General features: G+C 32.4%; 1 protein-coding gene across 1 annotated transcript in view; it reads right to left on the bottom strand.

The window, feature by feature from the left end:
- The window catches only part of LOC128999506 (protein unc-13 homolog 4B-like), a 104,478-nt gene extending 92,627 nt beyond the window's left edge, over positions 1 to 11,851 (bottom strand). Inside the window, exons 1-7 of the mRNA XM_054426071.1 lie at positions 11,753 to 11,851; positions 5,500 to 5,722; positions 4,361 to 4,522; positions 3,283 to 3,349; positions 2,654 to 2,765; positions 2,129 to 2,173; positions 985 to 1,144 (exon numbers count right to left, since the gene is read on the bottom strand). Coding sequence (XP_054282046.1) covers positions 985 to 1,144; positions 2,129 to 2,173; positions 2,654 to 2,765; positions 3,283 to 3,349; positions 4,361 to 4,522; positions 5,500 to 5,722; positions 11,753 to 11,790 — 807 coding nt within the window. The 5' untranslated portion in view covers positions 11,791 to 11,851. The remainder of the gene's footprint in view (positions 1 to 984; positions 1,145 to 2,128; positions 2,174 to 2,653; positions 2,766 to 3,282; positions 3,350 to 4,360; positions 4,523 to 5,499; positions 5,723 to 11,752) is intronic.
- Positions 11,852 to 15,114: the final 3,263 nt, after the last annotated feature.

Below are 15,114 nucleotides of genomic sequence, written 5' to 3'. Positions count from 1 at the left end.
AAACGCCTTTATTTACTACGTATCCGTATGCAAGAAACTAAGGTAAGGAAAAAATCGGTTTATTCCTAATCTGAATCCAATATGAATATTTTATTATCTTTATGAAATAATGAAATAAAAATGTATACACTGTGTTATAAGTATTAATACATAAACATTAAGCCTCATCTAACGGGAAATAGCTAACATAAAATAATAATTTTATCTAATAATGTTCAACTAATCAAGGGTCGTGTCTAAATCACCCGAATTACACCAAGCAATTTGGTCGTGTATTAATTGCGCCAAAAAGTTCCTTAATTGCGCCAAGCCCTCAAACTGCCCCAAAAATGTTCCTCGGTTGCGCTAAGCCTAAACCAGGTAAACGTGAGTATGTGGCAGAGGGAATGTTCCCATTTACGTGTCATCCTAACCTATCCTAACCAAACCTATACTAACCTAACCTAACCTACTCAATTATAAAGTCAAAGAGGGTCGCTATTTGGTGCAGTTAATAAATGTATCTGATGGCTCTCTCTGTAGTAGTTGGCGCAATTCAGGAATACCCGACTACCTGATTAAGGTCATTTGGTGCAATTAACGCCCGCCAAGCAAATCTAACGCTTATCATTTGCATGTCTACTCGTTTAATCTATGCATGTACGCAGATTATTTCAGACAACACAAACAATTTTTCTAAGTCTAGAAACTTAAAACCTACAATACAAATTTCAGTTTTAATATTCGTAAAATGCTCCTGGAAATGACCATTTGGAAGCTTAATACGTAATTCATTAAGTGATTTACATTGACAAAAAGGTTAGTTTTGCTGCATTACACAGTAAATGTATAAAATCTCTTACGTCTAGAATCAAGTAAAATAGCTGAATGCCTTTTTTTGTCAAAGTAATCATATACAAATCTATAGTGCTAGTACCTGTAGATTTCCTATCAAATCCACACAATCTTATAGTTTTTGGGGAAATACTTGACAATTGTTCTTACTCTCAAGTTGATCACAGATTTTCCAATGTATTCCACGGTGTCTCCGTTGCTAAGGGCAGCTGTGTTGAATTCATCGATAAATTTTCGGAATCCTGACACTCCCTTTATGTCCTTTACCGTTGTCAGAACACCCTTAACTGACTCCACTGCATCCATATCCCTATAAGAATAATTTTGATTACATAACCCTAAACAATATTTGGAAAAAATAACAAAAAGTGCTTTCTGAATCCCAAAGAAAGCTTTATTCTACGAAGAAGAAAGAAGCGACATGAGGGAATTCCTCCGACAAAATACATTGGCTTCGGAGAAGATAAACTTCTCGAGAAATAAAGAACGTTAGAGTTTGCCAGAATGTGCCGAAGGATAGGAAAGAAAAAGCATGAATTTTAAAATGCAGGAAGACAGGCTGGATTTTGAAATGGAATAATGTTAGGAAAGATGGAATAAATTAAGATGATCGAAAAAAATATAAATCCGATGATCCTAGGACAGAAGGTACTAGGTGAGGGAAGAGGTGGACAAATAATTAAGCTGACAACTGGAAGAGGAATCCGAAGATTTTTCAGGAAAGCGGCCTGGTGAATAAGTCTCTGACTTAAACCAGGAGTGGTGGGACCGCTGGTCTTCGGCCAAACCCCTCCCTCCCTCCCTTGAACTAAATGCCAAGACGCTAAGAAACGTCATAATGTTGTTCGGTTGTTTCTTTTGTCTTTAAAGTTAGTAAACATGTATCATGTCTAATCTTAAGCTAATAAAAAAAACTGTGTTTGCAAGGCTTCAAAAGTGGATTTAATATGATTAATATTCATTTTTGTAGCTGTTGGACTTAATGTAAGACTAAATTACTTACGTAATCCCGTCACAGCCCAACCATTTTGTTAAATTAGGAAATCTTTCGTTGTTAAAAACCATCGTCAGCTTCAGGTACTTGTAGAGTTGATCATGTGTAAACATCGTAAAAGGGTAAACACCATACGGCAAGAACAAAATTACAAAAAAATATGTCCAAAGCCGCAAATATAGTGTTGGATCTCTTAATTTTTTTTGTTGGAAAACCCCAAATTAACATTTATTATTATTATCACATTTTATGATATCTTACCATACATTAAACAAGGTGACTAGCCTAAAATTTACTTACCAAACTTCAATAGTTAGATAATCTTCGCATGCGTTGTCAACTTTCCTAAAAAACAAACATTGAACATAACTTTCCCGTTCAACAAGGACCTTTGCATAACCCTAATAAAACATAAGCACTACAATTTACACTAAACGATTTTGTAAAACTCTATTACAGAGTAGTTATGACTTGGCTATTTTCTATTAGGTTTTTAAAACTCTAAAGACAAAATGGAAAAATACCTTAAGCTAACTTTTGGAGTCTACCTAAGAGTAACTATTTCTTTACCAAAAGAGAGCCAGGGAATGTTAGAAATGTGAGGATTAATAAATATATAGCTTATTTAAACAATGTATGAACACTCTTTCCATAATCAGTTTACTTATAGTGTCAGGTTACGCAAAATGCAGCTAGTTAGAACTATTCTTTATGCATCTTCTTCTGCATTAATAATCGACATATTGTTGACATGCTGAACTAAAAAATATTATCATTTTTACTGTCAACCGTTGTTAATAAACAAGTTAATCCATACAAACTTACAGACTAAAGTCTTCCTCCCAAATCGGACTTAGCGTCTTGGGCTTTACTGAGGTTTGGCGCACATCTTTCCGATTTGATGAAAGATAAATGGAGCAAAATGGGTCACTTAGTCCTGGAAAAAACATAAAATTGTTAACGACTGATTCTAAATTATGTGATCTTAACTTTCAAAACAATTAGTCTAAATCATTTATTCATTTATCTCCAAAACAAAAAAAAATTACTACCTAAACGGAATACTTATTTGGTCATACACGTAAACTGTACTTCAGATTATACGACTATTGTTAACTAGTAAAGCAAGAGATTAAAATTATCACTATGTAATTGTTATAAAATAGAAAACCAACCAAAGTTCAATTCAACCCAAATAAGAGTTAAAGATAACCGTGGTAATGAATGACAAGCCTTAGACATATGCAGCTGTGTCATTGACTAAAATATCAGCTGTTTGGTCGGAATCATTTATTAAAAGCCCCATTCGTTAGGGATAACTAATATGAATGTTTCTAATGGCTATAAACTATAGATGAAAACGATATTTTTACCTCTGATAACATCGAATTTGACTATATCCGCTTGGATTAATGGGTAGTATCCAAATATATGTAAAATTTCAATATACCTACCATTTGAATCCTTTGGTGTAAGCTTCTGAGCCTCTAAAATCTGCACATCCAGTTCAATTCTTGGTGGCTACAAACATAAAAAAGCTTAAAACATAGCAAAGATATCAATGACATGCTATTTGTTCGGTCATAAGCATTATATTTCGTCATTCTTACTAATAATTGTAGTATCGAGCAATAATAAGTTTTGCATTAGTTGATTTTAAAAAGTTGACAACCGTTATGACTTAAACCGAATGCCTTGAAAAAAAATATGTATTCCTCTACAAGATTAGACTATCCGTACTGTAAACAGTAAACTAAACAGGATAACGGAAATTTAAAAATGTATTCATAAACTCATTATGTTTAACAGTGTATAATTTCACCAAAAAGGTGTAATATCATATGATTATTAGTTGAAACAGCAAAAAAGATCATCCCGATGCATTACCCTAGAGAATGATCCGGTATTTGTTACGTTTGTCAAGTCTTTATGGGAATTAATTAATTTTAATAATAACTTATCAGTTTAACTTAAAATTGTCGTTATTATAAAGCTGACACAAAGACTTTCTAACAATGGAAGCTTTACATTTGTAAATTAACATGAACTCTACAGAGCGGGGACAAATTATTAGACTAAGCTTGTTTTTTGCACCGTATTTATTAGATCAGTAAAGTTAGATACACAAATGTAAACGCGAAATAAACACTATAAAATACTTAAAATTTAATTAAAACGTTTAAATATATAAAATGTTAAGGTATTAGAGAAAATAAACAATGAAACAGTTGTTTATACCTTTACTGAAATGTAAACAATAAATTGCTAAGCAGCAACCAATGGTAAACAGCTTTTTTTCCTATTACAGTTACAGATTCAATACTACCAACCTTGGGAAAAAATATAACAGAATGAATGTTAAGTAGCTTTTTATAAGTAAAACATACAAATTTGCAGCCTTTAGTTATGTTTAAATTGAAAGAGTTGTTATTTTTCAGAAAAACTCAGTTTAGTCTAATAATTTGTCCCCCCTTTGAATGTAATCTAAAAACGAAATAAAGGGATCGATCAATAAAATGTATCTAGACTAACCTTTGAACTCCTGGCTTGTTTAAGCAACAACTTATGTTTGTCCTTGTCAATTTTGAAGGTATCTTGCAGATATTCCATGAACTCTTCGTGCTCATTAGGACATTTCCTGCGACCAACAGTGTGAACTATTTCACACAGAATCTCGTAGTACAAGTCGTCCCTCTGGAAAATTAACAATGGAAACGAGAGTAAATTGACTTGAAATTTAAGAACATATGACCAGAAGGATGTCTTAAACATGAAATGGTTCTACTTGACTCGAAAAGAAAAGTATTTGTTCAGTAGCAGGACACTACGGTTTATAACCGGACTATACTAATTGTTTCTACCAATATGATGTACCCACTTTAAAACTGTTAAATTTAACTTTTCATATCGTTAGGATAGTGTCACGTCATATCATTATACTAAGTATAATAGGTAGTGTATGTATTATCATGTTTTTTTCAAAATAAATACAATTGTGATTTGCATGTTTATGATTTTAATCCAGTGTACTTTCTTATCTTTTCCTTAATATTATACACAATCGAAAAGATATAACTATTACTGTATATAAAAATAATACCCCCGCCGCAGCAAACCTGCAGACTAAGCGAATTTCCATTTGCCTGATTGGATTTACACTTTTCCCTATTTAAATAACATTAGCTTAACGAGTACTTAGGTTTGCTGCAACAGGGAGGGTAAAAGGTGTTTTTTTATGTTAATAGTTTAGTATGAAATTAATGCATTTTCCAAATTTTATCAAAATATGTTCATAAACAAGCAAACTACAACTGTTTACTTATTCTCCATAAGAATAACATAAGAATTTTAATTTTACAGATTTTTGAAATTTTCTCCGTAACCATTAGGCGCATAATGACGCTTCAATATACTTTTTTTTTAAGCTCTACAAAATGGTTTGGAAAGAAATTGCTAAATTATAAGTTTTTAGGGTAACAAATAGGAAAACCCAATTTTTACCCCATAAAACCCCCCATTACAAAAACCTGCAGTCATCTCGAAAAATGTATCTCCCATATATATTTACCACTGGATTTCACAATATTTCGACAGGTTCACATTAGATTATGACTTTTAAAACACTGTGACTGGGGACAAAGTTCTTTAAGTGTTAGTAAAAGGCAACTCACATTGATACCATCCAGCAAATCTTTCTTCTCCCCATCACCACTTTCCTTTTTCTCAAGTTCATTTACATGATCGTTCTTTGGTTCTTCAGGAATCTTTGCCGGTATTGCAAAAATAGCATCTTCTGCTCTATCTACTATTGCATTATTTACTTCCCAGAACAACTCTACAAATGGTGATTCAGGAGTCTTGACAATGACCCAGTCTTCTTCTTTCTCGTGGAATCTGTAACAAAAAATGTCCTACAGATTACCGTAGATGGAATCCTCCCTTTATGTTCTCTATGATTAAAAAGGAGCCATGACCATTTTGGTAGGTAGGTACAAACGGTTATTGGTCCCTATCAATACGGTTATTGGTTATATATCGAGACGGTTATTGGTTATATATCGATTCTGGTCCCAGAACATCAGGTTTTTATGACGTGGTTAAATCCATTGGGGATTAGCTAGTCGTGATCCCAGAGAATGATGGAGGCGCCGCTCTATATCTTTACACCCCCACCACAGCAAACCTGGCAGACTAAGTGAATTGCCTGATTGGATGTACACTAAAATGTCTTTAAAATATCACATTTATTCCCTATTTTAATAGATTTAGTTTTACGAGTTCTTAGGTTTGCTGCAATAGGGAGGGTAGGGGGTGTTTTTATATATTTTTTTTTTGTAAAATGTTAATAGTTTAGTAAGAAATAAATGGACTTTCTAAATTTGGTCAAAATATGTTCATAAACAAACAAACTACAACAGTTTACCTATTCTCCATAAGTATAACATGAGAATTTTAAATTTAAATTTTTTGGGAATTTCCCCCGTAATTAGGAACATAACAACGCTTCAATTTACTAAATTTTTAGTTTTTTTATCTCTACAAAATAATTTGTAAAGAAATTGCTAAATTTTAAGTTTTTTTTCGAAATGGGAAAACCCAACTTTTACACCATGCATTACTATACACCATGCAAACCCCCACAAACCCGTTAGGTTAAGTTAGGTTGGGCTAAGTTAAGTTAGGTTAGGTTAGGTTACGTTAGGTTAGGATAGGTTAGGTTAGGTTAGGTTAGGATAGGTTAGGCTAAGCTTGGATGACACGTAAACAAGGTTAATTCTTCTGACGGCAACTCATCCCTAACTGGATTGGGCTTGGCGGAACTAAGGAAAATTTTTTGGACCCTTAGAGGACTTGGTACCATTGAAGGAACTCTTTGGCACAATTAACGCACGACCGAAGATTTCCTGTAGAGAAAAAAGTTCATATTTGTACAGACCAATATGTTTCATTTGTCAGATTATAGCTCAAGATGGGACAGAGTGATGAATACATGGGTCAAAGGTTAACCTCGTATCACAACGTGGGGTTAGTTTGACTTATTAGTAGTTGAACCCATCATAGACCAGCTGTTCTATTTATTTACTGTATAACCAAGTAAAACCACTTTTTAGTTATTAGACGCATACGTAGTTTTTATGGTATTGTACTTGAACAGCAATTAAGAACTAAAAAGTTTGGTTCATGTCGGGGATGTTGCCTGAAATACATAAAAACATAACGGTCTATCTCAACGCATATTCTTCTCAAAACCTGTCCTTAAATATTCATAATATTAATATTTAAGTCTGAAACAGTGCGGTATATTTCTCTTGGAAATATGTCTAAATATCCCTGAATATCCCTCAATGGCAGGTATGAGGAACATGTCATTGATGTAATGGAAGATACTTAATAATTTTCGAAACGAGATGGATAGTATAATAGCTGTTGGAGCTGGAAATAGGGAATGACAGTTGATCCGTTATGTAGCTATTTCGAATAGGTCAAACCTAGTATTTGAAATATTATGGCCTATTAAATAGCAATACAACTATAAGAAAATTATCCTACAGACATATCCTTTGGAACAATAAAACACACATTTTCAGTGATTTATACCTTATTTGCTTTCTTTATTCATCATTTACAATTAAAAAGGTTTGTTTTTTTCTTGCTATAATATATGACACTGCATTGAGATCTTACCGTACAAAATGAGCTGAAAAGTTGTTCAAAGTAACATGTTAGGTCAGTATAGAGAATTTTGATGGCCGTTTAACATGAATTCCTTGTTTTAAGGGATATTTAAGGGACATTTACAAATAACGTGTTGGTTGGAATTTATTTTATATTTGTTATTTCTGTGTAGTTACGCTATCATTATGTTTTTAGTTTTTCATACAGGAACAGCCCAAACCATGATTATTTTATCCAACGCAAACCTTCAAAATAGCCCTACTCAACATAGGTATTTGCTGGATAATAAATAGCATGGTTAAAATATAATAGTACAGTAGTGGCAATCACAATATGCAGGGTGTTCCATAAGTACACCCAAAAAATAGCTAAATATATATCTGCCATTGTTATAATATTTTAAAAACCAATATTTATTTATGACACTTGGTATGTATTTTAAGGAAGAAGTGGTATGTTAAAAACAAAATTAGGTTAGTATAATTTTTATTATATAAAATCTTACATCTTTAATAAAAATTGATATAAGACCACCATAAAAAACTAAAATTAGTCGTACTAAGGAAACCTCAGAAAGCTATAAAGCAAGGCTTGTTTGGATTTGGCGCCGATCAAAATTTATCATTATTAGATAAAATCTTTTGGCCCTGATTTTTCTTATTTAAAAACTAAATATAGAATAAGAAAGGAGTTGTTCTTAATTTAGAAATTAGTTTTGTTTCCTTTTCTCTTTTATTCATTGATTACGTTTTAATGTGTCACTCCATGAGTAAGTCTTATCTAAAACCAAATTACTCAGTGACTAAAATTGTTTATGATTATACTGCATGACAATATAATTATCTATATAAAGTGTTTATTTAGAGCTTGTACTGTAATTTCACTTTGACTGAACTGATGTAAAAAGTGTTATGAAATGATTAGGAACAGCTATTCAAAGCAGTTGTTTACTTTGTAGATTTGTTTTAAAACAAGAACAGCCAATTTAATATAGTGCACACATATTAAACTGTATTTACATAAACATAAGATGACAAATATCACAAAGGCTTAGTGGTAAAAAAATTATACGTATAAAATGTTTCAATAAGTGATTGTTTTTTTTTTTCTAATAGTAGTTTACGCAACGATTACGTAAATATCCGATCGCGTAAAGGTACAAGCCTTGGCGAGTGCCTAAAAATCTTCTACGACTATCGTTAAGACTATTTACACGAGTTGCGTACACTACTTTACCTACGAATATTTTTAATTACTAACAATCACTACTCATAACTTTTAAGAGAGGCTATGTTTTCGTTACTAACATCTCATTGCCACTGACAGTGATGCAACGACTCATTGTACCAACCACTAATTACTAATTGCACCAATCAACAATTAAATTGGCCTGAACAGCTGATTAGTTGAATTTCAAATCATTACAATTTTGCTTCTCCTCTCTCAATCCTTGAACCTCATTGGTCCGTTACCCGTGTTGTTATGAATAAAACTATGCTGTTATGATAGTAAACAATGCTGTTATGAGATACTTTTCAATTCTAAGAACTGTAGTGAAACGGCTACTTAAAAAAACGGTCGTAGGGAAAGTTAATTATTTCAATTCTAAGGACTGAACTGAAACGGATAGTTTATAACGCCGTGCGTTCCACGCACGGGCGGTTAGTCTATAAGGACGGGCAAATGCAAGGTTAAAAGTGGCCGCCAACCTCTAAAAAAAAAATAATAAAAATAAAATAAAACGGCCGTAGGTATTATCAGTATGATCACAACTAAACAATAATATGTACAGTGATATCTTAGCATAAGGATTTTACTAGTAGTCATTATACATTTATTATTGGATTATGATGTTATTTATAATATGTGAATCTGGCTAAAACAATACATCAACAAAAGATTAGAAAGTTTACCATATAGAAGTTATTTAAAATTAAAAGAAATTAAAAGCCATTGAAATTACTAGAGACCATGTATACCTAGTTATACAATGTTGGTCTTTACATTTTACCATTGATGGTTTAAACTATCAGAAGTTGAAGTAAACAATAGATAACCATAGTTTGATGTTTGGTCTTGAGTTGGATAAATACGATAACAGTAATAAGAAAAATAATATCTTTAAAGACCATGTAACAGTCTTTGAAACATAATTGATAGTTTAAAAGCTTGTGTTATTGTGAAATAAGAATTTACAATAATATGGTATTCTAATTGGGAAGTAGTAATGACACGTTACCGGGTATAAAGCCGATTAAGTTACCCGAAAATTGATGATTGATTGTTATTTTAATAACGAAATATTTTTGAGCTAGAGGTACTTTAGAGTCATAATGTATAAACGTAAACACTTCTTGGCAATTATTAAATTGCTAGTTACTTTATTAATAAGTACTATACAAATTTGAAACTCACCAAGAAACGTTCGTGCCAATATGTTTATGCCTGTATAAAAACTATAAATCCCAAACAAGCTGTCTCTGAATTGTTTATAACAAGTTATTCGTTTACCTTTTTATAAATAACAACACATCCTCTAAATAACAAATCAACCCTCCAATTAAAAAGACATCCTACTAAACGACCAAACACCATTCTAAATAACAAAACATTCCTCCAAATAACAATACACACCTCTAAATAAAAAGACATCGCTCAAAATAACAAGACATCCCTCCAAATAAAAATACATCCCTCAAAATAAAAATTATTGCTTAAAAACCAAGATTTTCCTCCAAATAAAAATACACCCCTCTAAATATCCAGACAAACCTCCAAATAAGAACATATCCCTTGAAATAACAAGACGTCCATCTAAATAACAAGATATACTTCCGAATAAAAAGGCAACCCTCCAAATAACAAGACGTACTTCTTTTTAATTAGTACAGTAACCCTAAGTGTTTTATTACACTAGTCTAAAGCCTAATGAAGGTTACGCTACTTAAGTACAATTAAACTGATTATTTATCTAGGATAATCACTGAAATTTTTAAACTTTTGGTTTCCTAGCTGCAAAAAAGCACCCATCGTTTGCACGGGTTGTAATACAAATGTATCTTGGACAAAAATTGTTTTCTACAAATCTAGTACATGCATCAAAATGTGACGTACAAATAGTAGCCATTCTACATCCTATGTAACCTGCATACATATTTAAATACGTTGCAATTAATCTTTAGTTTTATAATTTTTTGATAGCCAAGTGAAATATTTATCCTATAAATCCTTTTTAGTCTCATCCGAATTCAATGTATAGTTTAAAAGGCAAATGCAACTAAAGAAGACACGTAAACATTTAACATGTTTTATAGATGTCTTTGCTATTTAAAATTCTACTTTTATGTATAAAATTCTAACAGTGCAAGATAGTTTCCGTTAAAATGTGATGAGTAGGCCTACATTTTGTAATTAATATGACAAAAAAAATCACCATTAGGATTTGTATCTTTAGTTTGATTTGACATGAAAAACCCACAAAAAAATAAGCACCTTTAATACTTTCTTATGAAATGGCGACCATATAATGTAGGTATTTTAAGCCAAGTATGAATGGAGATGAGTGTATGATGAGTGGCGCGATCTTGTAGTCTTGTTAGTGACTAAGGCCGACATTCCTTAGACACAGCTGTTAATTAATAGCCCAAACAGCTAATGGCAACTATTTGGACACCGTTCTAAATATTCTGATTTACTTGATCTACACATATTTTACTGTATCTTGTATCTTTTACATAAAAAACAGTCAAAATTTCTATGTAATTTGAATCAACGCTCTAGATTGGTGTCAATGTGCCCTATCTTCCTGATGAATCTGTTTACAATAGGGGTAATGCAGAGGTTGGTAGATTGGTAATTTTGGAACTCATCTAGGCTTTTAAGGCAAACATTTACTGAGGCATATTTTAAAAGTGATCTATTTAAGCCTGAGCTGTATTTTAACATGTCCAGGTAACAGCTCAACAAGTTTTATTCCAATTTAGTCAGGGTTTGTTTTAAAAATTAATACTGTGTGTTGTCAAGCAAATAAGTTATTGAATCTGTGGTTGAGAATAGAGTGAGCGTCAGTAATCATTGTATTTTAACATGGCAAACTTGGTAATTATCAGTACTTGAGTTTTTCTATCTTGATATAGCCTACATGATTGACCTATCTTAAGTCCAAGCATAATAGAGCATAATTTTTCAGTTAGAATTAGTTTACACTTTATGTTAGATCAAATAGTAGTGGTATTTATACATAATTACCCTACAGACCTGATACGGGGCCTTGCCTGTTCCGTCATGTCGAAAAGTCCAAACAGCCGTCTGGACAGACTCACTGACTGCCACTGGTTCTAGCTCTAACCACCAGTAGACAGTAGACTATTACCCCCACTTTGCTCCCCTATGCAGGCTTTTTGGACATTTATCATGTTTCCCCCTCTCCTCACATTATCATCGACAACTCTTGTCTTGCAGGACATAACGATTAGCATTCTCGTGACTCACTGGATTATCATGATCTATGATTCAAATTGTTTGTCAAAGATGTTTGCAGTCACGCCTTGCATTTGGAATTTACAAATATGGTGAAATGAAGATACACTCATATCCTATTGAGCTCATAACCAAGTTACCGTGTGATTTGTCATCATACATAGGGTGAAACTTTAGGTTGCTAATACGTATCTACTTTAAGACTGTTTACTATTAATTACATAATTTGAAGCATAACGTAGAATGGCATGCCTATTCAAATACACTGACAATTATTTAAAATTGTTATTGTCGAAAAAACTCTGGAAACTGACCCTTATAATGAAAGCAAACCCCACATTAATACAACTGGATAATTGGGATTTTAAAATTTATTTGCGTTACACAAGGTGGATAGTTTTCAGAAAAAAATTAACTATTAAGATTCGCATGTTACTAGACTTGTAACGAAGCATATTTGGCATATAATTAAATGTTTTGCGTTTACAACAGTTGAAATTCATACTACTAGGTAATAGTAGCTTTAAATAACCAATCATGGCAAAAATAACTACTATTGTTAAGGATAATACCCGATATGTGAAAATATCTCAAATGGTTTACAATATTATATTTATTCACCTTATTTCAGAAATGACCATGTTTATTTTTCACTGTATACACTCATTTATTTTCTGTAAAAATAGTTTCTGTGAAATTTCCAATGAAAATAACTGGTCAACAATAATACAATGTAATAAGCTTTTTGTCATATCTAGGATAAAAACTTATGATTGTCTTACATGATGCTAATATAGGCCACCAATCTTATAAAGATGCTAGGCCTGATGGTTCTATGCTGATTTACAATCGTTAACATTCTAATGTTTAACGAAATTAGTAAATCCCTACCAAAGCGTTGAAGTTGTATTGATCTACTAAATGTTATCTAATGGGATACCTATAAATAAACAAACAAAAATATCTCTATGTTATTATCAAAGGGTCACCAGGCCAAAAACCTTTATGGATAGCTTCGGGTCAGGCTTTCGGATGATCTTTACAGCCTAAACACGTGTGCCACGGGAAAATATTGTGATGGGGCTGACTTTGGGAAGCTGGAAACCATATAGGCATCCATTTTTGTTTACCAATTACATGAACGCGGGAGGTGACTGTCCACTCGTTCTTGACTCAAAGCAACAGCTGCCAACGGTATCTACAATGACAGTTCTGACAGCATTGTCCAGCTGCTAGTTATTGTTTTCAACACTCAACTTTATAGAAAAAACATAACAACACGAGACGATATGTAACACTATGAAAAATAATCTCTTGAATTTAATTTTGTAATAATTTTGTTATTTATTTACAAATAAGACAGTGTTAATTTAAACTGTAGATCATTATTTCCAATTAAATTGGTTCACACTAACCTTAAACTATTGGAAATGTTATGTATTTGATTTCTTCACATAATTGCATGGGTATACAAAAATAACAATATGTTATGCAAATAATGATAGCTAAATACCCAACTATAATATTCAATTAGGTTAGTTATTTCTTTTGTACCGGTAATTTTACTAGCAAGGTATTGTTATTGTAAATTTATATGTAAATGCAAAATGTAGACACATTTACTACTACTATATAGAGGCCGGCCCGTGGTCGAAAACTCGACCAAAAATCTTCTCTATTTTCACCCCCACGCTGTAAATAAAACATGTGATTGGAATTTATTTCATATGTTTTGATTCTCTGTTTATGTTTCATTGTTATTTCGTTACCAGCATGGCAACCTATAAGGCCAATGTTATTTTTTTTTTATTTTAATTCATTTTTTGTGCTTATTTTATTTTATAAAGGGATCCTGCACATCTAAGGGTCATTTTTCTAACAGTTTGCTTAGATGTCCCCTGCAATGCACACGAGCTCAGAAAAGAGGTTTTAAAGAAACATCCTTGTCTATTAATACAATAGATTTGATACAATTGATCCATAATTGTATTTGTGTTGTAGTAAAAACTACCAACTGCTTTAACGTGTCAAGTAGTAAAGCTGGTAGGAACGACAAATCACCTCTAAAGTAAGGTAGTGTATAAAAGTGTAACAAATAACTCAACGTTAAGAGTCTATATTTCATATGTTTACGACACATTAATGGCTCTTATACTTGTGAGTTGTGTTTTACAGTTATCTAATAAAACTGTCATAACCATAAAATTATATGATCAAGTTTTACTACTTGTAAACTCTACTTTTTTATACCTGCTTAGGTAGTGGCATGTAGAGGTCAACTACATGGCATTATCCTATAAAACCGAAAATTTTCTTTAGAAGATTCTAAACCTAAAACATTCTTCAAATTAAAAAAAAATATATATTTATATTTAAAGGTTTGAATCGTGATGTTAATGTTTTAATTAGAATATTCCCACGTTCCCATATAGTTCACAGTGACTGTGAGATCATTAGTTCCGCTATTTAAGGTTAAACTTTACACGATTGACGTAAATATATCTGATTTGAAATAACTAAGATTTTGCAACTCGCTCTATTATAGAGCGTGCAAAGGATTGATATGACGTAGAGTTTAAAGACCTCTAGTGACCTGAAACCACACTACACGAAAACGCTAGTATCTGTCTTGATAAATACTATCTTTTAAGGGTCTAAAGGTTACAATTCTGGACATTTGGCGCCTGCCTTGTAAGCCTGGACAATATTCTGAAGTAATAATAGTTGTTTTCAAGACTTTAGTTTCTTGTATAGACTTCAATAAGGTTCTTAGTGAGGTTTTTATCTTGCAACTTCCAGTTTTGGATAGATGTGTGTACTTTTTAAAATATGTTTTATGTAATGCCTTTACATCCTAGGATGCTAGTTCTAGCCCGGGACTGTTTTACACATTACTCCAGGCTAGACCTAGAGGGTTGTGGCATTATCACCTGGATAAAACCCATTGGTGATTGGCCAGATTTGAACCTGGGACCTTGGGCAGAAAGTCCCGCACTATACCACTAGACCAGCTCGCTCCCCTTGGTTTGTGTACAAAACTTGTTATGTTTTAGTGAATTTCTTAACTTAAGACGGAATCATATTCATTTCGAAACTTTGGTCCAGTAAGGATGGTGTTTTGTATATTATCT

This window comes from Macrosteles quadrilineatus, unplaced genomic scaffold (genome assembly GCF_028750875.1).
Source record: "Macrosteles quadrilineatus isolate MER2022 unplaced genomic scaffold, UCM_ALF_1.0 Scaffold_8__2_contigs__length_117827958, whole genome shotgun sequence".
Classification (NCBI taxonomy): Eukaryota; Metazoa; Arthropoda; class Insecta; order Hemiptera; family Cicadellidae; genus Macrosteles; species Macrosteles quadrilineatus.
This window is presented reverse-complemented; position numbering and strand designations above follow the sequence as displayed.